Source organism: Cibotium barometz, chromosome 14 (genome assembly GCF_041138505.1).
Source record: "Cibotium barometz isolate CiBa-2024 chromosome 14, ASM4113850v1, whole genome shotgun sequence".
NCBI lineage: Eukaryota > Viridiplantae > Streptophyta > Polypodiopsida > Cyatheales > Cibotiaceae > Cibotium > Cibotium barometz.
The window spans coordinates 67,267-92,506 of NC_141059.1; the positions used below are offsets into that span (position 1 = coordinate 67,267).

The window sequence follows — 25,240 nt, forward strand, 5'->3', positions numbered from 1 at the left end:
ACAAGCAACGCCACAGGGACCAAACATAGCAAGACAACAGCTTGGCACCGAGAACGAAGGCAAAAGCAACACATGAGGAAAAGACGATTCAACCAGAGACATCGAAACAAATCGGAAGCGGCACGTAGCACCAGCACAGGTAGTTCTCCAACGGAGTGTGGAAGAAGACGGACAGCCACCCATGTAGCATGAGCAGAGGCTTCTCCTAGGAAGAAGACGGACAGCCACCCATGTAGCATGAGCAGAGGCTTCTCCTAGGACCCAGAGCAAAGGCTTCTCCAAGGTGAGGGAGATGCTTTTCCAAGGAGCCAATGCGAAGAAGAGCCAGACGCTTCTCCAAGGAGCCTACGCGAAGAAGAAGGAGACATCCGCCACGTCCTCACATGCAAACGATAGTCCTGCATCGCCATGCAAATAAATAAATTAATTCTAAAGACGGCCACAAACATTTCACACATTTGCAATCTTTGGCCAGAAAAAATAAATACGATTGGGTAAATCTTGCACGGGCGACTCGAAAAGGGAATCCTCATGGAGTGCAGTAGTCGTGGCAGCCCACGATCCACCACTGTATCTCAGCCGGCGCCGAGCCGGCACACCCTAAAAAGGCGTCCCAGGACCGCGTAAGGCGCAGATGACGTGGACTTGGCGACTCGGTCTGTTGCTATAGTGGCCAGTTGACCCTACGTGGCGGTGAGGTGTAGATGACGTGGACTAGGCGACTTGGTCTGTTGCTAGAGTGGCCAGTTGACCACGCAAAAGATGCCGGTGATGGAATGGTTACAATGCTTCTCTGTCCACCTCTTTCTGTGTTTGTCAAAAACCTTCGGTACTCAGCTGCTGCTACACCTCTCCTTTGCTCTGGGCTCTTTTATCCCCAGATTTCTGAATACGCCTCCACACCAAAGCCATCCAATTTCTCACTTTCCCTCTGTACCTACAACATATCTCCGTCATGCCAGGCTCCTTCCGGAACTATGGCAAAATCGACCCCTACGTCCAATTCCAGCACGAGACCAAGCGCAAGGAGCGCAGGCGCATTATTGTAATTGTCGCGTCCTCGGTCTTCCTGGCCGTGGCCATCATCTGCCTGGTGGTGGGCATGGTTGTGCGAACCAAGCACAATTCGTCCGGCAGTTCGTCCTCCAGCTCCAACGATGGGCCACAGTTCTCAACAGGCTCTGCAGCCATTCAAACCGCCTGCAACACCACGCTCTACCCAGACACATGCACGGAGTCTCTAAGCGATTACCCAGGGGCGCTGACGGCGAATCCTCTTCATCTGGTAACCATAGCCGTGAAGGTCGCCATGGGGAAGGCGATGGAGGCTTACAACCTGTCATTGACGCTGGCGGAGCAGTCGGGCTTAGATGCGCTTGAAATCATGGCGTTGGAGGACTGCGCTGAGCTGCTAGGAAACAGCATGGATCATCTCAACGCGTCCATTAAGGCGCTCTCAAGTCTGGATGTGCGTTCTCTGCAAAGCTCGCTGCAGGAGGTGGAGGTCGTGCTGAGCACCGCCTCTAGCGAGCAGACGGCTTGCTCCGACAATTTCTTCAACATCAACGGAAGCGCAACTTCGTCCATGCTTCTCAAGCAGGAGTACGTCAACGAGGTCATCCTCAACGCCCTGTGTCTCGTCGAGACCCTCTCCACTATTGGCTCTGACCTCTCCTCTTGGAAAAACGCCCTCCCCTCCATTCCCAAAATCTTTCACTTCCGTCGTCGCCTGTTGGCCACGACGGAGATCTCCGACGACGACTCTGGTAGCCTCCCTCACTGGGCTTCTGCGGCTGATCGTGAGCTTTTGGAAAGTTCGTCGGCCCCTAAAGACGCCGATCTTGTCGTCGCACAGGATGGCACCGGCGACTTCACAGAACTCAAAGAAGCTCTCAAGAACGTTCCCAAAAGTTACTCGGGCCGTTACGTGATTCACATCAAAGCAGGCACCTACGAGGAAGGGCCTCTCAACATCAGCAAATCTCTGGTGAACCTCACGTTGGTCGGAGATGGCTGCAATCAGACTATTATCACCGGAAGCGCCAATGTTGCCGGAGGCAAATATACCACTTACAGATCAGCAACTATTGGTAAGCTGCACAAATTGTCAGTAAACTGAGCTTTGTCTACTGAATTCTTATTGAATCAACTCTGAATCGCCATAGGTAGCTGAGTTCCGGAGCTCCCATCGTCATACATGGTTGTCATCTCTGCACAGCCGAATTTGCCAACTTGTCATTCTTTTTGGGCAGTTTTCCGTTCTAATTTCATTATAGTCCCCCATTTGATCGACCTCTGGCCAGAGCCAGATATTGCGCTTGCGCGCGAGTTCTCATGGCCAAAGCCATTTCTGACAGACTTTTCCGTCGTCTCTGCACATGAAAAATATGATGCAATTTGGCGTTATTTATGGAAAATTTTGCACTCTTCCATCATATGATCTCCAATCTGTTCTTAACGGAAATTAATTGGTTTGCCGCAGGGATTGCCGCAAAAGGATTCATAGCGAAGAACATCACATTCCGGAACGTGGCAGGGCCCGATGGTAATCAAGCGGTTGCCATGAGAGCGAACGCAGAGAATTTCGTCTCCGACAACTGCTGCTTCGAGGGCTACCAGGATACGCTGTACGCGCTCTCTGGTAAGCAGTTCTACAGGGACTGCAAGATTCTGGGGACGGTGGACTTCATGTTCGGCAACGCGCTGGCCGTCTTCCAGAATTGCGACCTGGTGGCTCGCCGGCCAGCGGAAGGCCAGCAGAACACATACACAGCGCAGGGCAGAACGCAAAACGTTTTGAGAACGGGCTTCTCCTTTCAGAACTGCAGTTTGACGGCTGGGGATGACCTGAAGACATCTCCGTTCAACGTTACGACATTCCTCGGCAGGCCTTGGAAAACTTACTCTACCGCTGTGTTCTTGCAGTCCTACATCGGGGGTCATGTGAGTCCTGCTGGCTGGCTCTCTTGGAACGCAAGCCAGCCTTTTGAGTCCACCTGCTACTACGCAGAGTATCAAAACACCGGGCCTGGCTCCGACATTTCCAACAGAGTGAAGTGGAGCTGCGTCCACCCGGATATCTCCGCCTCGGACGCCTCTGAATTCACCGTCAGCAGCTTCTTCTCCGACGAGTCCTTCATTCCGTCCGACGTCTCCGTCACGATGGCCCTGTAAGAGGTTATGGCTCCCTTGAATTGTAGTCTCTCTTGTTGATCCTTATTGTCCACCAACACACATACAAACGTATGATGCATTCCTTTATATTATAGCCTCCAAATCACCCAACAATTTCAATGCTATGGCTCGGAAAGGCGGATTTGATTGTTTTTTAAGGTCTGCAAAATAAGAATAAGAGGTCTCCAGCTTCTCAGTTTGGCATCCTGCTCCAAATCAGTATGCCGCACTAATTAGCTTTGTGCCAAAATGCCATGTGTAATTGCTCTTGCACAGTGCACTCTTTGACAAGAATTCTCAGCTACCTACTCATTTTTACATGCATCTCGTTGATTCCTAACGTCATTGCGTCATTAAAGTCTTTATAAGCCTTTCAGAAATACCAGTGGCATGACCAGTCCCCATGGGCAAGAGTAATCTTGCGTGTATAAAAATAAACAGCTCGTCCATGTCGACCGCCACCAATTAGAGCAATGGAGAGAGATTATTGCCCAAGAGTCCTAAGGTCACGGGTTCAAGCTCTCATTGTGCAAGCGGTGGCACGCATGGGTGTGTATGTTGTGTTGCACTTTCTAATTCCAGCCAATTCCATATATTAAAAAAAATTGCTTGTCCTTGGAGGGTGAGTAGAGATAAGCCTTATATTTGAAGCCCATGATAGACTTCATTGTCCTCAACTTGCCAACCTTATATATAAACACATCATGCTTGCCATATATATCCATATAGAAGCTCCTAAAGCACCAAACTTAGCATATAAATATACATCTAGCATTCCAACCCAATAAAATATTGACAATCTTAACACACCTGAACATGGCTTTAAAACAATCTTCGGGCAACTGGATTATCTCTCCTTGGAAGCCTATACTCCTCGCCTCCATTTGGCAAAATATATTCAAGATAAAACATTAGCTATTAAAGATATAATTTTCGAAGAAAAAAAGAAGGATAAGGATAAAACCTTACAAAACTCATTTGGTGGATCAATATTTGAGGCGAACGGCGTTTGAACAAGCTTGTTGATAGCAAATCGAAAAATTATGTATTGTCCAGTGCCTATGCACCGAAAATCTAACTTATCAGGCTTTACATAGTCCACAAACATTACATGTACATGAAGTTGAGCCACAATCTTAGATTCTAAACTCCAAGTAGCCCAAAGATCTCGTTGGTGTCTCACCTATACAAACCTAACAATAATCTGAGTTCTAAAAAATAAAGATATTCCCTGTTGTAAAAAGAATGTATCAATAACAATATAAATTTATCAAATAAAACACAAAAAGCTACATAAAAAGGAAGTTTATATATGTACCGTAAAACACCGGTGCTCTCTAATAGCTCGATAATTAGAGATGATGTTGCTTGTCCTTCCCAAAATGGAGGGTCTACAATTCAGCCATGAACATTAAATAGATTTTGGAAAACAATAAGGGGAGTATCTTATTACCACTGGATTTCAGATATCCAATGCAGATTTTTCGCTATATGTGAAAAAGACAAATAGAGGGATCATGCTATTAGTCATCTATGTGGATGACGTGATTATCACTGGTGATAGTGATGTAGACATACATGATGTCAGGATGCTTTTGAAGCAGAAGTTGAGATGAAGGATTTAGGTGAGCTGCGATATTTCTTGGGCATAGAGGTGTTTTGCTATTGCAGAGGCAGTATCGCTTGGACGTTATCCAAGTATGGTATGATAGGCTGTAAGCCTATTTCAGTGCCATTGCAGTAGCAGAACACAAAGCTTTCTGCAGATACAGGTGAGCTTTTGACTCTACTACATACAGGCGCATAGTGGGTAGTTTGATCTACATGACCATTGCAAGGCCAGACTTGAGCTATGTTGTTGGACTTGTGAGTCAATTTATGCAGGCCCCTAGGAAGCCACACTTGGATGCGGCTAGACGAATCCTCAGGTACATAAAGTCCACAGTTGATTATGGACTTTTCTATGAGGCTGGTACAGAGATACAGCTGCATGGGTATACAGATGCTGATTGGGCTGATAATATTACAGACAGAAGATCTACTAGTGGTTTTATGTTCTCATTTGGGAGTGCTACTCTGAGTTGGAGTAGTAAGAAGCAGCCAACAATTACCTTGTCGAGTACATAGGCCGAGTACAGGGGTGATGCTATGGCAGATAGCTTGTGAGGTAGCTTGGTTTCAGAAGCTACTTGGTGACACGGGAGAGCCCGTGGATAGGGCAGTTGTCATATATTGTGACAACATGAGTAGCATACAGTTGGCCAGTAACCCAGTATATCATGCTAGAATGAATCACATTGAGGTGCATTATCACTTTGTGAGAGACAAAGTTAGCACGAGATGTAGATATGAGATGTAGATATGGTATATGTCAGCACAGAGGATCGGGTAGCTGACATCTTCACGAAGGAATTGGGCACAAGAAGCTCCATAGGTTTAGGAGCTTACTTGGAGTGCAATGTGTGGAGTTGAGCTCGAGGGGGAGTGTTGAGATATCAAGCTCAACTAGTGCTACGGTGGACATTGATGACCCGCCTGGGTGATAGCTTCCACATCTACACCACTGGCATGGTTGGTGAGATTATGGGTGATATGTGGCCAATGGGATGACAGGAGCCTCGTCCCAAATGATTAACCTTGCAAGCTTCAACACTCAGCCAATGGGCTATTAGCGCTTTGATTCCACATGTGCTAGAAGCATTAAGCACCAATGGGATTTTGAAACGTGAGTGAGCTGTATGACCATTTGAGAGTAACAATGCAGCTATTCCAGATGATGCACATGCCTAGGCAACTTGTTTCTCTCCACTCAATCGAGATAGCAAGGCATTATAAAGATATGTTTTGCCTGATCCACCTGGTCCATCAAGGAAAAAAACACCACCTTGGTTCAAAGAAACAGCTTGAAGGATAGTATCAAATGCTCTTGATTGACAACTATTAAGACTCCTTTCCATGGAAACAGACAAATCAGCCTGCTGAACAAAATTAAACATCGTCTCTTCCATCAGCAAACCATTGTTGACAGTGGCAACACTTGATCTATCAGGAATAGGCAACCCTTCAAAATCAGCTAGCCACTTTCCATACTGCTGTAAGAGGTCTTGCATGTGCAACAAAGCCTTATTCTGTGCTATATAATGACAAACACCAACATCGGCACACTCTCTCTACTGGAAGGAATAGAAAAGATCTTTTGAAAGTCACAGTGAAGAATTTGTCCCAAAGCTGTCCAGGGTATATAGGCTCACAAAAAACCATTATAATGACAAATTGACACAATTGGAATCTTGTATTATGAATTGCAAATTCTTGGAGACACATGTACCACTCCTCATCACTCTCCAACATCCCTCTGGCTTTAGATGCAGCCTTAAAATAGGGATACAAATGTCCATTCACTCCCTTTGCACACTGTGAGTAGCATACGTAAGTAATATTGCTCACTTGCACTCGGACTAACATTATACATACGTCCGATCATATTTCCCCTTTTTTTTAGTCCACGATCGAAGAGTCGAATTCCATACCCACTTGCAAAGGGAATCAACATATAGTAAGCTATTTGCATCCACATATAATTGATTGGCTTTGAACCATTCGGTGATCTGAGATATTCTTTGGTTTTTGTCACAAATAATCACATCACGCAAGTCATCATGGTCATTGATAGCACATTATTGTGCATTGGGAGATGAACATGTAACCTTTGTATATCAGGCTTTTCATCGTGCAAATCATATTGATATATGTGCTAGCATGCTTCTGACGCAAACATGTACCGTGCATCCAGATATTGACTAATCTCATCAATAACCCCATTTTTGTCTTGCAACTCTATAGTAGCTCTATCATGTCCTTTTTATACATATACAATAACTTTATAGCTGTAATGGTAGAGCATAATTCTATGTTAATATGGGCTTTGTACCTCATAGAGAGAAAAGGGTTATATGGAACAACCCATCGACTATCCACCCTATGATCCTTTACCTGGATGAAACTGCCATTGTCTCGCCGCATGTAAGTTGGATACCCATTGTCATCAATGATAGTAGTCTCGTAGAAAAATTACGAGGGTACCAATGTTTGCAACTCCCATTAACTATGCAAGGAGAGCACATGTTTAGTTCACCACATGGCCCATGGACATTACAATGACTAATTATGCTATGCAACTCAGGAAACATCACCTTGTCAGGAAGTTCAGCACATACCAACATATCATAGTGAGCTCAATCGGTTTACATCCACTTTCCAATATCAATAATATATGTGCGTGTGGCAAGCCTCTTTTTTGAAATTTAATAACAGAAAAAAATCCTGATACCCTTCCAAATATTTCTTTTTTCTAATAAGTGCATCATGTCCTTATGCTTCTCATAAAAGACCCGTGTAGTCAAGTCGGGTCAATCTTGGGGGGCAACCTGATCCAACAATAAAGCATTGGTTATTTCATCCCACTTGGGATTGCAAGTAAAGGTAATAAACAGGTCAAGTTTACCCATCTTAACAATAGCCATTGAATCCTGGTACAATTGATGCATATATCTAGGTCCCCCAGTATATGTAGATGGCAGTACTACCCTGTGTCCAACAATGCCTACAAAGACTCTATTGACCCCATCGCTTAAATTTCATGTCTAACAAGACCTTCATATACTTCATCATGCAATGCTTTTTGGTTATTGCATATCCATACTAATTTGGATTCTTCCATACTACTATATACATCAACAATGTACTGTTTGCAAAAGATGACCACCGCGTAGAAGGCATGCATTTGTATCTTCCCTTATTTGTGGTCTATATGCATAATATTGTCGTTGAGTTACGGTCTTTGTCACCTCATTTGAACCTTCTCTATTCCTACTATTGGGTGGAATTCCAACATGCCAACCATCCTCTCCTCAAGGAAATAGAAGAACATATAACAGAGGCATATATGAGCGATGTAAATTAGATATTTTTTTATAGCACATGTGCGCAACATTATTTGAATATCTCTATGCCCTACATGAAAATCATCTCCTTGACCCGGCATGATAATTGCTACCTCACTTCCTATAGGAACCAAGTATTGCCTTGAGGTTGATCGCACTTCAGTGAGATAACCATTCTCAAATCTGCATGTGGACTTGACAGCAACATTTCTCTCATTGAACAAAGTGCACAGGCATACAAATTATGTCCATACATCATTATTTGCAACCTTTCAAGAATGTTATGATTTAAAGAGGGCATCCCATGAAGTCTATTCTCTATTCATGCTCTGTATCGTACACATAAAATTGGTCAAATTGAGGAGCTGCATGTCGCGTTTCATTAGGTATTACAGAATCAACAGGATGATAGGTGTGGTACCATGGATTCAAAAATTGAATACTCCTCCCCCTAGTGAACTGACTATCCAAGTGAGCACCCAGTGAAACGAAGGCCAAGGCATTATTATAAGAGCGTATATTCTTTCTAAATTCCTTACTTGTATTATCCTTACCAAGTAACAACTCAACCATTACAGGAGGTGGATTTTCCAAAGGTAGAAAAGAGAGACCTTCCCACTTCCACAAACAACAGTGTTTCCCCACATATTGTCCAACATTTCTTGACGCCTCACATTTCCAAATTATTGCACCACAAAAATGGCACTTATAAGAAAGGGCTCGTAATGAGTGAAGAGTACAATCTCTAGAATATACCACCATAGTTTCTGGGTGCTTAACATTCCGAGGAAATGAAAACACATGCCTTATAGAGTGGCATTTAGATTTAATATCTTTCACATTACTAACGACACAGGTTATAGAATGAAAATTATCATCCATAGGCATCAAATGAAAAGGGCCTCGTGCCATATCTCTATTTATCTAAGCATTTTGATGTTCCATTAGGAACTCAATGGACTCAATGGAGTCTTCTTGGGCCCTTTAATTTGGACGTTTAGTGAAATGCTTAAAATGCTAATCCATCTTTGACCAAGCCTAGAGGCCTAGTCCTAAAAGCATATATTTGATTTCTCACAAAAAATAAGAAAAATAAAAAAAGGAGATCTTCTTAGATCTGGCCACCTAGGTGACTTTAAAGCTTACTTTTGGGCTGTCAGTCAGTTATCATAGCCTCTCTCTACCTTTTCGAACTCCAAACATTCCAAAAATTTGTCACTTTCTTCCCCCCTTTTTTGTGTGTGCACCAGATCTTTTTCTCTCTCTACATCCTCTCTCTAAAACACCAATGTTGCGTGACGAGTGGTGATCAATGCAAGGATGCAACACAAAGATGGAAGCAGGAAAACAAGAGACTTGACATGTCTTGTATTCTTATTTAGGGCTCTTGTAGAGAGTTCCAAGTTGTAGGGGTGAGTGTGGGAGTGGGCTTGACAATAATCCCACATGGGAGGTTTTGGGGGTTTTAGGAGTTTTAGTATAAATAGTGGCTCATTTGAGAGCTCACATACACTTTGGGCTGAGCTCATGCTTGAGCTCTCTTGAGACTAGCTCTCCCTCTTGTTCATAGAGGTGCAAGCTCTTCTCTCTCCCCATCTACACTATTGTATGAGCAATGCTCTTCTAATTCAATGCAATGAGATGATGTTTTTCTCTCTTCTCACCTCTATTCTCTAGTGTGCATGCTTCTTTGTTGATGCTTGTGGATTTTCTATTAGGCTTTGTGTGGTAGTGGATTCAAGCTTAAGCTTCTCCATACCTTGTAGCTTATCCATGGGCAAGGCATTGCTTGAGTAGTGAATGAGAATGCATGTTTATTTCAAGCTCCATTAAGCTTCAAGGTTTGTGTGCATGCTAAGGAAGTAAGTGCTTGAGAATGAAGTGTGCTTTGAGCTTATGTGCTTATGAGTGAGCTTGTGTGTGCATTAGCTTAGCTTTCTTCTTGTATTGGATGCATGAATGAGTGGGATGATGAGTGAATGAGCTATGGCAAGATTGAGCTTGTGTGTGTAAAGTCTATGTCAAGGTAGTGGTGTTCATAGCATTCTCTCCCGAAAGGGATAAGCTTCCATGCACCTAACCGGGTTGAATCCCCTAGCAATGAAAGGAGTGTTTATCATTCCATTGGTGAGCTAGGAGCGTAGTCTACTTGCCCATCTTGCATACGTAGGGAGACGACCATCTTTCCATTGGCGCCGCTGCTGGGGATACGACCTACGGTTGGTTGAGGATCCTTGGCAGCCATTACATTCTAAACATTCAGCGAGACCCAAGGGGTCGAAGCTGCCTGACCTCGCCCTAGAGGACTCATAGGAGGGATATGGATGTCCTAGAGGACTCATAGGACGATATGGATGCCCTAGAGGACTCATAGGAGGGATATGGATGCCCTAGGACGATATGGATGCCCTAGAGGACTTATAGGACGGATATGGTGCCATTGGGATGCCCTACAGAGGAGGGATATGGTGCCATTGGGATATGGTGCCATTGGGATATGCATTCCCTAGAGGACTCATGGGAGGGATATGGATGCCCCAGAGGACTCATGGGAGGGATATGGTTGCCCTAGAGGACTCATAGGAGGGATATGGATGCCCTAGAGGACTCATAGTAGGAGGGATATGTATGCCCTAGAGGAGGGATCTGGATGCCCTAGAGGACTCATAGGATGGATATGGCACCATTGGGAAGCCTCTATTATTGGTGTTTCCTCTTTAATTTGGTTTTAATTTAGCCTCTCTAACCATCCTATTCCCCACCCTCTATTCATCTAGAACTTCAGCTCTCTCTCTGCTCTGTGTTAAAAAACTCAATGTTTTTCCTCTTTGTCCCCTGGTCTTCTCTGCACCATCCATTCCAAATTGGCAACTCTCAAAACTACCTAACTTAGCAACCACTTCTCTTGGCCTTTCCCCAACTAGTGGTGCCCTCTCTCCATGCCAAGTGTACTACCACCTATGTATAGACATTGGATGTATATACCAATGGATCATCCCCATGCACATGATCAACCATGAGTCATTCTTAACACCATTCTACATCCATTCACTTGTTTCCCATCATTCCTACATTGTGGATATAGGTTAATACTCCAAGAGCATATTTCACAAGCAAGAATCTATTGACTATGTATAAAAAATGGTATAGAAGAGCTTTATTTTAGAATCAAATATTTATAAAGAAGAAAAATAACATGTATATTTAAATTGTTTTAGGAATTGCAATTTTAATAGATTTAGATACAAGTAGAACTATATCTCGTCAAGATAAGTTTTACAATGGCACCACATAGGATTGCAGATGGCATTTATTTCTTGCACACAAGGTTTATTTATTAACAGGACAGAGCTCAGAGACGAAGCAACTACATAAAAGCTTCATCACTCAGATCATGTCGTGGACGGACTCTTATGAAATCGTCACCTTTGCTCATTGCCCTTAGAAACTCTGCAGCTCTCTCTTTTGATGAGTTTATGTATGGTTCATTGGGATTCAGTGGGCTTTCTCAATGAGTATCGGTTAGTGCAATCACCTATTTGGTACGTCCGGTGGGCTTTCTTCAACAAGTCTTCAACAAAGTATCGGGTTAGTGCAGTCACCTATTTGGTTGTTTGCAAGGCCATCGTGCTGCTCTTCCAACAATGCCTCTCCTCCCAAATGCAAACACAAAGGAGGGGCACGCATGATCAGCGGCGTGATCAGTTGTTGCATGAAAGCACCAACAACATTAACAGCATTTGGAACCTCCAATTGAAGGCCATAATTGCATAACTTGAGTAGTAACGCATGTTAGATGCTTAGAAAATGCAGCTTGAGCTCATATGATCATCATCAGCAGCAGCTGCTGCAAGTTCAACATACACCCCTCAACTAGTGAATATATTATATATATGTGCTAGATCTGAGGGGGAAAAGCAGCAGCAGCAGCAGTATATGGTCGATTCTTGTTGCTGCTCTTGAAGAGCTCGGAGTAGCTAGATGGTCCGCAGGTCTGAGGGGTGCTGAAGGCGCTCGTGCAGCAGCAGTACTGAGGAGCTGCGAAAGTGTCACAGGCGCTGCGGCACGCCACAACCTGCCCTGCACTGTCCATTTACACAAGCTGCTCTGGGCACCCGCCGCCACCGCCAACTGCCAGAAGAGCGTTCGAGGGTGGCGTCAGTAGAGAAGAGGGCCACATCTTCAGAGGAGGAGAAGGCCAAGGTGGCCGCAGCAGAAAGAGCGAGGGCGAACGTGCTCGCAGAGCAGAGAGAAAGAGGTCGGATAAGGTGGCCGACGCAAATAGCGGAAACGATAAGGTGCCATCGTAAAAAGGTTAGTGTTTTATTTTTATTTTTTATTTTTTTGTTTTTGTTAGTCTTTAATTTTTTAAAATCTGTAATTTCTGCATACTAGGCAATTTTCAGGTTTTTTGCATTTAAAATAATAATAATAGTAATTAAAAAAATCTGTAAATTATGTGTTTTCTTTGGAGTCCACATTTTTTGCATATTTTTCATTTTTTTTAAATTTCTATAATTTTTTACATAATTAGTGTAATCTGCATAATTAGTATTTTTAGCATAATTCATATTTTTATATAATTATTTAAAAAAATAAAAAAAATTAAAATATGTATATACACACATATTCATGTTAGTTGCATTTAGTGGTTAGGTAGGGTTTATAAATATATATATATATATATATATATATATATATAAATTTAAAAAAATTTCAAAAACTGGACATTGCAACGTGCTAAAAATAGCGTATGCATCTACGCTCCGGAACAATACTAGGGGGACGTAACACTAGTGCACCATCTAGGGTAACCACTCAAGGGAGCGGCACTCAATCGGTTTTTGTTGGCAACTTGGAGAGCATTCTCGAGACATCTTCGGAGTCTCAAACAGAGAGCCTCTCAAGAACCGAGAGTGATATTTCAATGGACATAAACGAGTCATTTGGCATGAATAGACCATCCACACCCATTGGTATGGCAGATTCTGCTAATCCATTTGAAATCCCGGATGGGGAGTTGATTGACAACATGAGACTCCATTTCTTGTATACAAACGCGCATGGCGGTGAGATCTACAAAGATCCAATGAGCCGGTTTGTTGTTAAAATTGTAGACATTCATTCTACGTTTGAACCAGCACCATGGGTAAACTACCAAGACGATATGTACATGGGTAGAAATGGAGTACGCTACGAGGTCACCAAAAATCCTGAACAAGTGGATGCTTTGGGTGTACTTCAACCTAGCACACAAACAAAGCAGAAGAAGGAGCTTCCACCGGACCCAAATGTGCCAGGAACATCGCGCAGACCTGGTACGCCCATTTCTTTACTTGAAGAATTATTTTCTGACACGAATTGGGAGGATAGAGAAAGAACGAGAAAAGAAAAAGAGACTAAGAAAAACCCATGGGACATAGTAAAAGAAATTCCAGTAGTTAAAATCTATCAAGACGACCCAATTAAAGAGGTGTATAGGGATGTGGTAGAAACCTACTATGCAACCACTAAGCACCCGAGCTTAGAGCTTCCAGTCACGCATACAATAACTGTAGAGCATCTAGAAGGTTTGACTAAGCGTGTTCATGATAGATGGGGAAACGACTTTAGAACCCTTGAATGGCCAGAGGTTAGGGAAATGACATGGAAAGGAAGGCCCCTTTTCACTGAGGTGTCTACCTTAGACACGGCACGTCCAGATGAATCTGCCTTTCGAGGAGAAACACTAGAACCACCATGGGCTAGAACCCCAAGTGTGGCTCGACCAGCACCTTCCATGCGAACAACTGCTAAAGGACCAGTCTTTCCAACGATTGATCCTACGAGGAGACCTGGGGCTATTAGAGATTCTAGGGGAGAAGAAAGACCACGAGCAAGTGGATATGTACCTCCAAGAGAACCCCATATACCAAGAGAACTGATATTTGAAGAGCCTAGAGTTAGAGGCCGAGACTCATATAGGAGACATGACGATGAATATTCTAGAAAAGTGAGACCATCTGCACTGCAAAAGCTTGTCAAGAAGTATGACGGATCCAATGACCCATATGACCATATAACAGCTTTTAAGCAAGCTATACATGCGGAGCAAGTCATGGATACGCATACGCAAATCGAAGGATTTGGCTTGACAATAGAGAGTAAGTCTTTATCATGGTTTCAGACTTTAGAGCAGCCTGAGGCAAAGGGATCTTTCGATGGGCCGGAAAAGAGCTTTATAGCTGCGTTTTCAAAAATGGGAATCAAGCACAATGCGGTAGCTCAAATTTACGCTTTTAAGCAAAAAGATCAAGAATTTGTGCGAGATTGCGTAAATAGGCTAAAGCAGTACATCAATCGATGCCCTGCGATGAGAAGCCAAGCCAAGGAAGATTAATTTCTATCTTCCTCGAAGGCTTACAAAACAAGACGCTTCACGCTCACTTGTACGCAAAGAAGCACGTCATCTTCAATGAGTGTTGCATGGATGCCATGGATTACGATGATAACTTTGACATGATTGGCATGGGAAACCAAGATAGTCATCCGGATGATAGACGTAGCTCTAGGAAGGGCTCTGACTCTAGTGTGCCATTAGTTAATCCAGATCAGATTGCCGAGATAGTATTGAAAAAGATGGGACAATACTACAGACCTTCCTACCGACCCCAACCATCATACATGCATACTGTACCTACAGGCCCCTACGTCTGTGGAGGATGTGGAGGTAGCCATAAAACCGAGCAGTGCCCAACCTTCTCACCATTGGTTGGCAATCAACCAACAAAGAAGTGGTGCCAGCTTTGTAAATGGAACTACACACGTGACTTCGGGACTGCAATCACATTGCAAGGATACAAAGGGAACAAGCAGCCAACTCTGCACCTAGACAGCAAGTTGTGAACCATGAGAGAACCTTAGTTGCTCAGCAGCAGAAGCAAGCACGGCCGGTGCTAGGAGCTCAACCTCCTCCACCTGGCACAGCTTCCTTTAGATATGTGGAATATGGGAATCCTGAATTAGGTATGGAGATGGTTAGCTCTCAACCATACTACATCGAAGTGGAGCATCCTCTTGTCGAACCCTACTTTGAGAACCCAACCGGACCAAGCATAGTTCATGACTTTAATGGAGATCCAAGCTCTTTGATGCTTATAGGATCTCAGCCAACCAAGACTCAAGGTTATCCAGGACCATATCCTACAAAGAGACTATACCCCACGCAACAAACAGGACAATGCTACGAATGTGGTGGGCCACATTGGGCGAGAGAATGTCCAAACAAGAAACGACCCCTCTTAGCTAACATAGGCACAACATCTACGTTTCCACCTATGGAGAGGTTTTGCCAAGGGTGTAGCATTGACCATCTACCAAAGGATTGCTTGTTGAAGCCTACGGATCCAGCAGCACAAAAAGCTAAAGCGCCCCTCAACTATGTTGAAGTGATTCCATCACCCACGACATCTGAGGAGGAGAACGAACTAGTGTCGCTAAGAGTAGTGACTAGAGCCCAAGCGCAAAAGAATATCAAAGAGGTTGTTGAGAAACCCTCTGAGATTAAGGTTCTATCCAAATATGGAAAAGAGAGAAAGAAATCAACACGACGTAAACCACGCAGCAAGAGGAGTAAGAAGTCGAAGGAGCAGAAGAGCTCTGATGGAGGAAATTCTATCCCAAAAGAGCTAGAAGGATTGTTGAAAACAAAACAAATAGGAGAGAAAACCCAAACTGAGCAAAAGGGAAAAGCATTTGAGTCTGAGGAAAGCTCAGGAGGATCAGTTCTTGTGGACAAGATGTACGAGCCTTTAGATGCAGCGCTTCAAGCGTATAATAGTAGGATCATAGCTCTGACCGAGCTGCCTAAGAAGTTGCAAGAATATCCCAACCCTCATGAAGAGACAATCAACTTGGCTATCCATAAGCAGTTGATTAGGGATACTCAGACTCTAATAGACAGCCCACCACCTATGTACGCAAGAGGACCTGCTTCTCTGAAGCCTAACTTAGAGACGATACCAGAAGCCATGCCAAGCATGGAAAAGGGAAGTGAAGTTGTACATTTCCCAGAAATGCCTGAAGGAGATGATTTACCTCATACCAATGCAGACGAGTCAAAACCATTGACTACCACGGATTTTGGAGATGAAATTCCTGAAATAGAGGAAGCAGTAGCAAGGGAGATGTGGGATGCGGTGCAAAAACAAGTTGAGGATCTAGCATCTTCTGACAAGTCACCATCGTTCTCTATAGTAGAATTCTCGAATCAAAGGGTTCAAGAATTAGATGCTTTATCTCTACCAGATGATGCTCAGACTGTTGTCTCAGCTCGGAGCAACAAGCTCACATGTAAGACACTGCCCTCATGATATTTAGGACTGTACGAAGCACATAGCCAAATCATGGGAGTACCATCAATGACATGACAACCTCATCAGGAACGAGACATAGGGAGTTTGCAAGCTTTAATGTCGGCACCAGTTACGTGTACCATTCCACTCGTAGAGTTCTTAAAGCTTAGGCCAAGATTGTGGGGAGAAGTGGCTACACAATTAACTGAGCAAGGATTGTGGCACCAGAACATCCAGGTTAAGGAGTCGTTGAAGGCAAAGGCTTCTGAGCTAATGCTTAAGCAAACAATTTCGGTTCCTGTGAACAAAGTTGGTAAGCATTGTGAAGACGACGAAGGAAATACTACGCTTCCTGTGGAGATCAACAAGATTGAATCTATAGCTATTCTAGATAGCGGAGCAGGGGTGAGTATAGCAACAAAAACTGTATGGGAAATGTGGGGAAAACCTGCAATTAGAAGTACAAGGATCAGTTTGCAATTGGCAGACGGAAATCTAGAGAGTCCCACAGGATTGCTTGAGAACGTTATAGTCAAGTCATGTGGCATTGAGTATGGACATACCTTTGCTATCGTAGACTTTGGCAAGAACACAAATTACGAAGTGATCCTAGGAAGGCCATTCATGCACCAATTCAAAATGATTCAAGGCCATTCAAAATGATTCAAGACTCGGGTTACAATTACTTGTACCTCAGACATGAGAATGTAACCACGAGGGTGAATCTGAAAAACCATGCTTATCGAGACGTGACGCACTCTCCTGTGGATGAGTTTGATTTCGCTTCTTCAGAAGCATCGGGAGCAACTATGTTTGAAGGAAGAGCTGATCTATGGATTTGTGGAGCATCTTGTCAAGACTTGCAACCTGGAAATGTTACCATAGACAGAAGTGTGACGGATGAGGAGTATATCCCTATACCATTTCCTGAGAACTTGATAGATCCCTTAGAATGGAACCATGTTTTAGCTACCATAGACACTTGTGCATTACCAAGGCAAACACAGTTCTGTGATCCAGATGGGTATGACATTATTCCCGTAAGAATGCTAAGACCGATCTATGTAGAGGAACCTCAAGAAGCCCCTAGGTATGAAGCAAACAAATCATTATTGCTAGGAGATATGGTATCTGTAGAGGAAGTATCCCCTCTTGAGTACAGCTCAGCTGACGAAGGAGATGAGGATAGATGCTTAGAATCCTCTTATGGGAAGGATTCTGATGACGATGCCATAGTATCTGAATCAGAGTTAGAGAAGATAAGATTGTTGTTAAAGGGTAGAGAGGTCTTGCTGAGTATTCCTAGTGACAAACCGAAACGTAAGTTTTGCAAGAGTCACCGGAAGTTTCGCAAACAGAAAGTCAAGGAAAAGAGACAACAACAACAAAAAGAAAGAGAAGATGTGGATAAAGAAGACTTTATTCCACCTCCAACCTTTGTAGGGAAGAACGAGTACTTGTACTACTTGGGAGCTGATGATTGCATCAAAGACGAGATGAAATGGAGATACGGCTTTCAATTAGTGCAAAAGCTAAAGGAGAAGGAGAGTGACAACCCAAAGAAGAAGAGGAAAAGGAAACCAAAGCTAAAATCTAAGGCTTCAGTGCATTCAGTCAGGACAGAAAAAGCACCATGACGAGAGTGGAGCGTAAAGCTCTAGTGCAAGAACGAAAGAGAATGCTAAAAGCAGCATGGGGCCCTGACAAAAAGAAGAATTCCACATCGATGGCTCGACTCAATGTTATTGAAGAAGACAACGAAGATTGTTTCAAGCAAGACGGTAACTTTGATCCTGACTATTCAGATCAAGGTAAGCTTTCAATTCATACTTTATTGAAAATTCAAGGGAAAATAAAAGGAAAATCAATTTCTATATTGCATGATGATGGTAGTTCGCATGATTTTATTTTTGAGAAAGCATTGAAAGCAATTAACCTAGATGCATCGTACTCTAGTTACAAAGTAAAAGTTGCATTTCAAGGCACTAAGTACAACTGCACCAATGAGGTTAAAGATTTAGAATTACAAATGGGTTCACTAAAAGAAAAGAGAACATTCCTAGTGGCACCTTTACACGGTGTAGTTGTCATATTAGGTATGGCATGGAGACATGAGCATAACCCCCATATTAACTATGACACCCATACCATGTAGTTAATAAAAGGTGACCAAGAAATTTGTCTTCAATGCCAAAACAAAGGTGAATTAGGCCCATTTTTTACTTATACTCAAGTAAAAAGAGCTATGCAAAAAAAGGAGAAGATATTTTTTATTTTTGTCACAACTAGCTTACTGCCCAAGATGACTCCAAATCAAATATGTCTCATGACCCTTTCATCTTTAAATCCTCTGCTTGATTTATAGACGATTTACCTCCTGGCTTACCAAGACCTCGTCCAGAAGACCATAAAATTGAAATAATTCCTGGTAGCTCACAGCCATGTAAAGCTCCTTATAGAGTTAACATGCTTGAGCAAAAGGAGATTCAAAGGCAAGTCTAAGAACGATTAGATAAGGAATTGATTCGACCCAGTAGTTCTCCGTTTGGTGCTCCAGTTCTTCTTGTTAAAAAGAAAAATGGTACATATCGATTGTGTATCGATTATCATGCACTAAACAAAATTACTGTTAAGAATCGATATCCAATACCTCGAGTGGATAACTTGCTAGACAAACTTAAAGGAGCCCGAGTCTTTAGCAAGATTGACCTAAAGTCTGGTTATCATCATATTTGAATGGATGAAGGAGATATCTACAAAACTGCCTTCAGGACCCAAACTAGCCATTATGAGTTTTTAGTTATGCCATTCGGTTTGACTAATGCTCTAGCTACTTTCAACGGAATGATGAATAGGATATTCTTGAAATATCAAAATTTTGTTGTAGTGTTTATCGATAATATCTTAGTTTTCAGTAAAAACCGTCAAGAGCATGAACAACATTTAGAAAAAGTATTCTCACTCCTTCAAGAGAATCAACTCTATGTCAATCCTGAAAAAAGCAAATTCTTTCAAGAAGAAATTGAATATCTAGGATATATTGTCTGTCTGATGGTATTAGAGTAGATCCTAAAAAGATCAAAAGCATTACTAATTGGCCTAGACCACGTGATATTCACGAACTCCGATCTTTTCTTGGATTATGTAGCTACTACAGGAAGTTCGTTAGAAATTTTACATATATTGCACATCCTTTGACTAAACTTCTTAAGAAAGCTAGACATTTTGATTGGACTAGTCGACAGGATCATTCTTTTGCTAAACTTAAGAAAGCATTGGCCCATGCACCAGTTCTTACATTACCAAATTTTCAACGTCCGTTCTTCGTTGTAGTTACTGATGCTAGCGGACAAGGCTTTGGTGTTGTTCTTATGCAAGAAGGACATCCAATTGCTTATGCAATTCGTAAGCTTAAACCAGCAGAAAAAAATTATAGTACATATGACAAAGAATTAGCTACAGTCTTCCATGCTTTAAGACTTTGGAAACATTATTTAATGGGATCTGAATTCTTAATTAAGACAGACCAACAAAGCATTCGTCATTTGTTTACACAACCATTGATCTCTGATCGACATATCAAATGGGCTTCATTTATCCAAAGTTTCCAACCCATGATTCAATATCAACCAGGCAAAGAAAATGTTGTGATTAAATAAATTTATAAGACTTTATATTTAACCTCTATATTTAACCTTTGCAATTTCTTCAAAAGGGTTATATTATTTACTTTCTTCTTGATAATTTTAATATTTTAACCTAACCTTAGCATAAAATAATGTGGAGCTTATTAATTATTCACTAGTCCTAGATTAATACACTATGGGTACATGAGTCCACATGGCTAGGTTTCACATGGGACTATTAATGGCTGATGCTTTAAGTAGACGTCCTAGTATTCACAACATTTCTATTATTCAAAGTCAACCATTAAGTCCTATGAGGGAATCCTATGATACAAACCCAATTTTTTTTGAAATTTGGACTAAGCTTAGAGACAACAATTGGAACCCTATTGGTGATTACTCATGCATGATGGTTATCTTTTCTTCCAAAAAAGATTGTGTATTACACAACCTTTCAGACAATTCATACTAGAGGAAATGCATCAACCACCATACATGGGTCATCAAGGTGTTTCAGCTACCTTACAATTAATATCAAGGGAATTATTTTGGCCTCATCTCAAACAAGATATAGCAAAATTCATGAGACCGAATGTTCTATTTGTCAGAAGATTAAAAGCTACAAAGGTAAAACCCAAGGACTTCTTACCTCCCTATCAATTCCTAATGATACTTGGGAACAAATATCCATGGACTTCTTCATAGGTTTGCCTACTACATCGAGTCATAATGATATGATTTGGACAATAATTGACCATTTGTGTAAGCAAGAATACTTCTTACCTTGTGAGAAAACTTTGACTTCTTAACAAGCCGCAAATATGTTTATCAAACAAATCTTTGTACATCATGGCTTGCCAAAAGTCATTGTTTCTGATAGAGATTCAAGATTTTGTAGTAATTTTTAGATCATATTATTCTCCAACTTAGGCACTAAAGTAGATTCTCAACAACTTTCCATCTAAAAACAAATGGACAAACTGAAGTTACTAATAATACTATCTTAGATCTACTTAGAGCCTATGTTGCCCAACAACCTAACTCATGGGATAAATACATTCATCTTCTCCAATTTGCTTACAATAATACTTCTCATTCAATTACTGGTCGAGCACCTTTTGAAGCTGTGTATGAAAAACTTTTGCCTATTCCAGCAATTAGACTTTCTTACAAAATCGAAGCTGCTGATCAATTCACTATTGATTTTACGATCATTCCTGAATGACGTAAAACATTCCATTGCTCATGCTCAAGAAAAGTATGTTAAGCAAGCAAACCGTAAATGTAAAGCTATATCTTTTGAACTTGGAGATTATGTACTTTTGAAAATTCAAAAACATCAACTTAAAAGTGTTGAAAAATTCCCAACTGTTAAGCTTGCACCAAGATTTTATGGACCTTTTAAAGTAATCCACAAAATTAATGATGTTGCATCATATAAACTTGAATTACCTTCTCATTGGCACATTCATAATTCATTTCATGTTAGCTTATTAAAACATTTCAAAAGGACAACTTCCCACTCATCCAGTATATGAAGAACTGTTGAGATTCAAGCTCGATGTCAGTGTGTGCCAACTGTGCTATGTGCTGGCATGTTAGGTAGCACATGTGTGAGACATAAATGACCGCGTCCAGCTTGTCATAGTGTGTGGACATTAGCTAGGGTTAGATGTGTGTGGACACAACTCATAGTGTGTCTTATGTATTATGGATTATGGCTTTATGCATTGCGTGAGAAGGGAGATGGCTTCCCTCTATGGTTAGGGTTTGCAATATACATTAGGGTTTACTCCTCTGTGTGTGTCTCCTCTCCCTCTACCTGTTTTTCAACATGGTATCAGAGCCTGGTGCTCTCTATTAGGGTTTATGAGTGAGTGAGAGAAGAGGGAGAAGAAGCTGTGAAGAAAAGCTGTGAAGCTTGCCATTGATGCTGTGAAGCCGATTTCTATCAGATCTGAGAGCTTGGCCTACCGGGTAAGGTCTACTAAACACCCTTGAGCAGATTGCAGGTGATTCAAGTAGTGATGCTGAGAATCCCAAGGATGCATGGGATACATTGGTAAAGCTGTTTGATATAGACACTAGTGCTCGCAAGTCTCAATTGCGACAACAGATTCATAATGTGAAACGGAATAGAAGGAGCATCCATGATTATGTACAAGAGATAAAGAAGTATGCAGATGCATTGGCAACAATCAATGCCCCCATGCCTGATATGATGATTTGGTAGACGTTACCTTGCGAGGTCTTGGCAAGGAGTATAAATCTTTTGATACATCCATCTCAGTTCGGAGTACAGGTTTACCAGACTGTGATGAGTTGGTTTCACTCTTACTTGTTGAGGAAATCAAACTCAGTGATTCTTTTCATGATGCATCTACTAGCCATGATGATAATGGCAGAAATCAGGCTTTCTACTCATCACAAAGAGGATCTAGAGGCAGGGGGAGATTTGTATCACGTGGCCGTGGTAATGGTCGTGGATGGCAGGACAGGTCACCACAACAGAATTTTCAACCTTCATATGGTGCTAGAGGTGGTCGTGGTTATACACCTCAGAGAGGCAGAGGTAATTCTCGTGGTAGAGGATGTTGGCAAGGCCAACAAACATCTATGCAAGATGTGGAATGCCATTACTGTGGGAAATTTGGTCATATGGCACGTGATTGTTTCCACAAACAAAATGATTTGAGAGGGGGTAGAGCACAACATGGTGGAAATTATGCATCAAGCAGTAATGATGGCAGCGCAAATCACTTGTTTGCCATGAAACATGTTGTGGGATCTATGATAACAAATGTTGAAAATGATGACACTTGGTATATGGACTCTGGAGCATCAAACCATATGACTTGTCATGGTGAATGGTTTGAGCATATGAAGCCTATGGATGTGAAAGGCTATGTGGAGACAGGAGATGATACCCAACATGCCATTACACATGTTGAAAGTGTACCATTGGTTATGCACAATGGTGAAACAAAATCTATGTCAGATGTATTGTATGTGCCTTCTATCACAAAAAGTTTGGCCTCAATTGGTCAAATGGTGGAACAGGGATTACAGGTTCGTTTCAACGAGCATGGTTGCTTCGTTGAGGATTTTCAAAATGGATGTAGAGTCATCGCCAAAGGAAAGAAAGAAGGTAGGTTGTTTAAGCTGGATGCTGGGATTCCTGAGTTGAAATCAACCATGTTCTCTAAAAGCCGAAATGTGGTACAGGATATTGATATGTGGCATAAGAGGATTGGACATGTGAATATACAAAGGTTAAAGAACATGCAGGCAAGAGGCATTGTTAGTGGGCTGCCTAGATTCAAGTATGATGGGAATATGCATGTTTGTGAAGCCTGTCAGTTTGGAAAGCAGGCGAGGTTGTGATTTCCTAGAGAAGGCAACATGAGTAGCAGGCCACTTGAAATAGTTCATAGCGATGTATGGGGTCCTGCACAAAACCCATCCATTAAAGGCAGTTTATATTATGTGACATTCATTTGATGATTTCAGCAGAATGACATGGATTTACTTTCTCAGAGAGAAAAGTGAAGTGTTGGGAAAGTTTATGGATTTCAAAGCTTTTTCAAAGAAGCAATATGGCTGTTGGATAAAATGTTTGAGGACAGATGGAGGCGGTGAATACACCTCACATGCTTTTGAACAGTTCTTGAGAAAGCATGGCATAAGAAGACAATTAACTTGCAGGTGTACACCTCAGCAAAATGGTGTTGCTGAGAGAAAGAATAGAGTCATTTGTGAAGTGGCCAGGGCAATGCTCAATGAAAAGAGTATGCCAGACTATTATTGGGCAGAAGCATGTGCCACTGCAGTGTATATACTTAATAAGACACCCACAGTAGCCATACATGGAAGTACACTAGAGATGCGGCTTACAAGGTTTAGGCCAGACATTGGATACCTCAAAGTATTTGGTTGCATAGCTTATGTACATGTGCCTAACGAGAGAAGGAGGAAGTTGGATCCTAAGGCAAAGAAGTGTGTATTTGTTGGTTATGCACAGGATCGTAAGGCATACAAATGTTACAATCCACGAACTAGGCAAGTGGTTATCTCCCGAGATGTGGTGTTTGATGAACTTGCTAGTTGGTACAAAGCAAAGGATGAGGGTGTCATTAATTCTCTTGAAGTTGATGTGCATGTGAACTTGCCACAAGCAAGTTCTACTTCTACTTCTATGTTTGGGCCAGCAGAGTCAGAGAGTAGCACTGTACGTCCATGGTCAGGACGCTTAAGGCATGAGAGTGTGAGCACTGGGAGTAGTGCTATGGATAAAGGGAAAAAGAAAGTTGAAGGAATTGGAATTACAGGTTATGAGTCGTCAAGTTCAGAGAGTTTGGATGAGGAACTTGGCATATCCGTTTTACGCACACCTGGTGCTAGGCAGGATAGATATGTGCCACCACATGCTAGAGTGACAGGTGTTCAGAGTGATCCACATGCATTGCGGAGATCCCAAAGAGTCAGATATCCAGTTGACAGGTTGACATATCGTGATTTTGCTATGCATTACACATATATAACTTCTTTGTTGAAGCATGTGGAACCTACATGCTATACAGAAGCTATTGGAAAGCATGTATGGGAGAAGGCAATGGATGTTGAGATGGACGCATTGGTTCATAATGAAACATGGGCTTTGGTTGCATTACCACAAGACAAAAATGTTATTGGTTGCAAATGGATTTACAAAGTGAAATGCAAGTTAGATGGTTCCATTGAGCGACATAAAGCGAGATTGGTAGCTAAGGGTTATGCACAAACTCAAGGCTTGGACTATGATGAAACATTTAGTCCAGTGGCAAAGATGGGAACAGTGAGTGCAGTCATTGCTATGGCTGCAGCAAATGGTTGGGAAATTCATCAAATGGATGTGAAAAATGCATTTCTAAATGGTGATCTACAAGAAGAAGTGTATATGGCACAGCCAGAAGGATATGTACACCCAAAGTATCCCACTCATGTATGCAGATTGAAGAAGGCATTATATGGTTTGAAGCAAGCACCTCGTGCTTGGAGTGATAAGATGAGCAGATATCTTATCTCCCTTGGATTTCAGGTTTCTACAACAGATTCTTCACTTTATGTGAAGAAAACAGATCATGGGATTGTTTTACTTGTCATCTATGTGGATGACTTGATTGTC

General features: G+C 42.1%; 1 protein-coding gene across 1 annotated transcript; it reads left to right on the forward strand.

The window, feature by feature from the left end:
- The first annotated feature begins 823 nt into the window (after nucleotides 1-823).
- Nucleotides 824-4,120, forward strand: LOC147631514 (pectinesterase 2-like). The gene is made up of 2 exons (XM_086808015.1): nucleotides 824-2,090; nucleotides 2,483-4,120. The coding sequence occupies exons 1-2, from the start codon at nucleotides 956-958 to the stop codon at nucleotides 3,172-3,174; spliced, it is 1,827 nt and encodes a 608-aa protein (XP_086664141.1). The 5' UTR covers nucleotides 824-955; the 3' UTR covers nucleotides 3,175-4,120.
- Nucleotides 4,121-25,240: the final 21,120 nt, after the last annotated feature.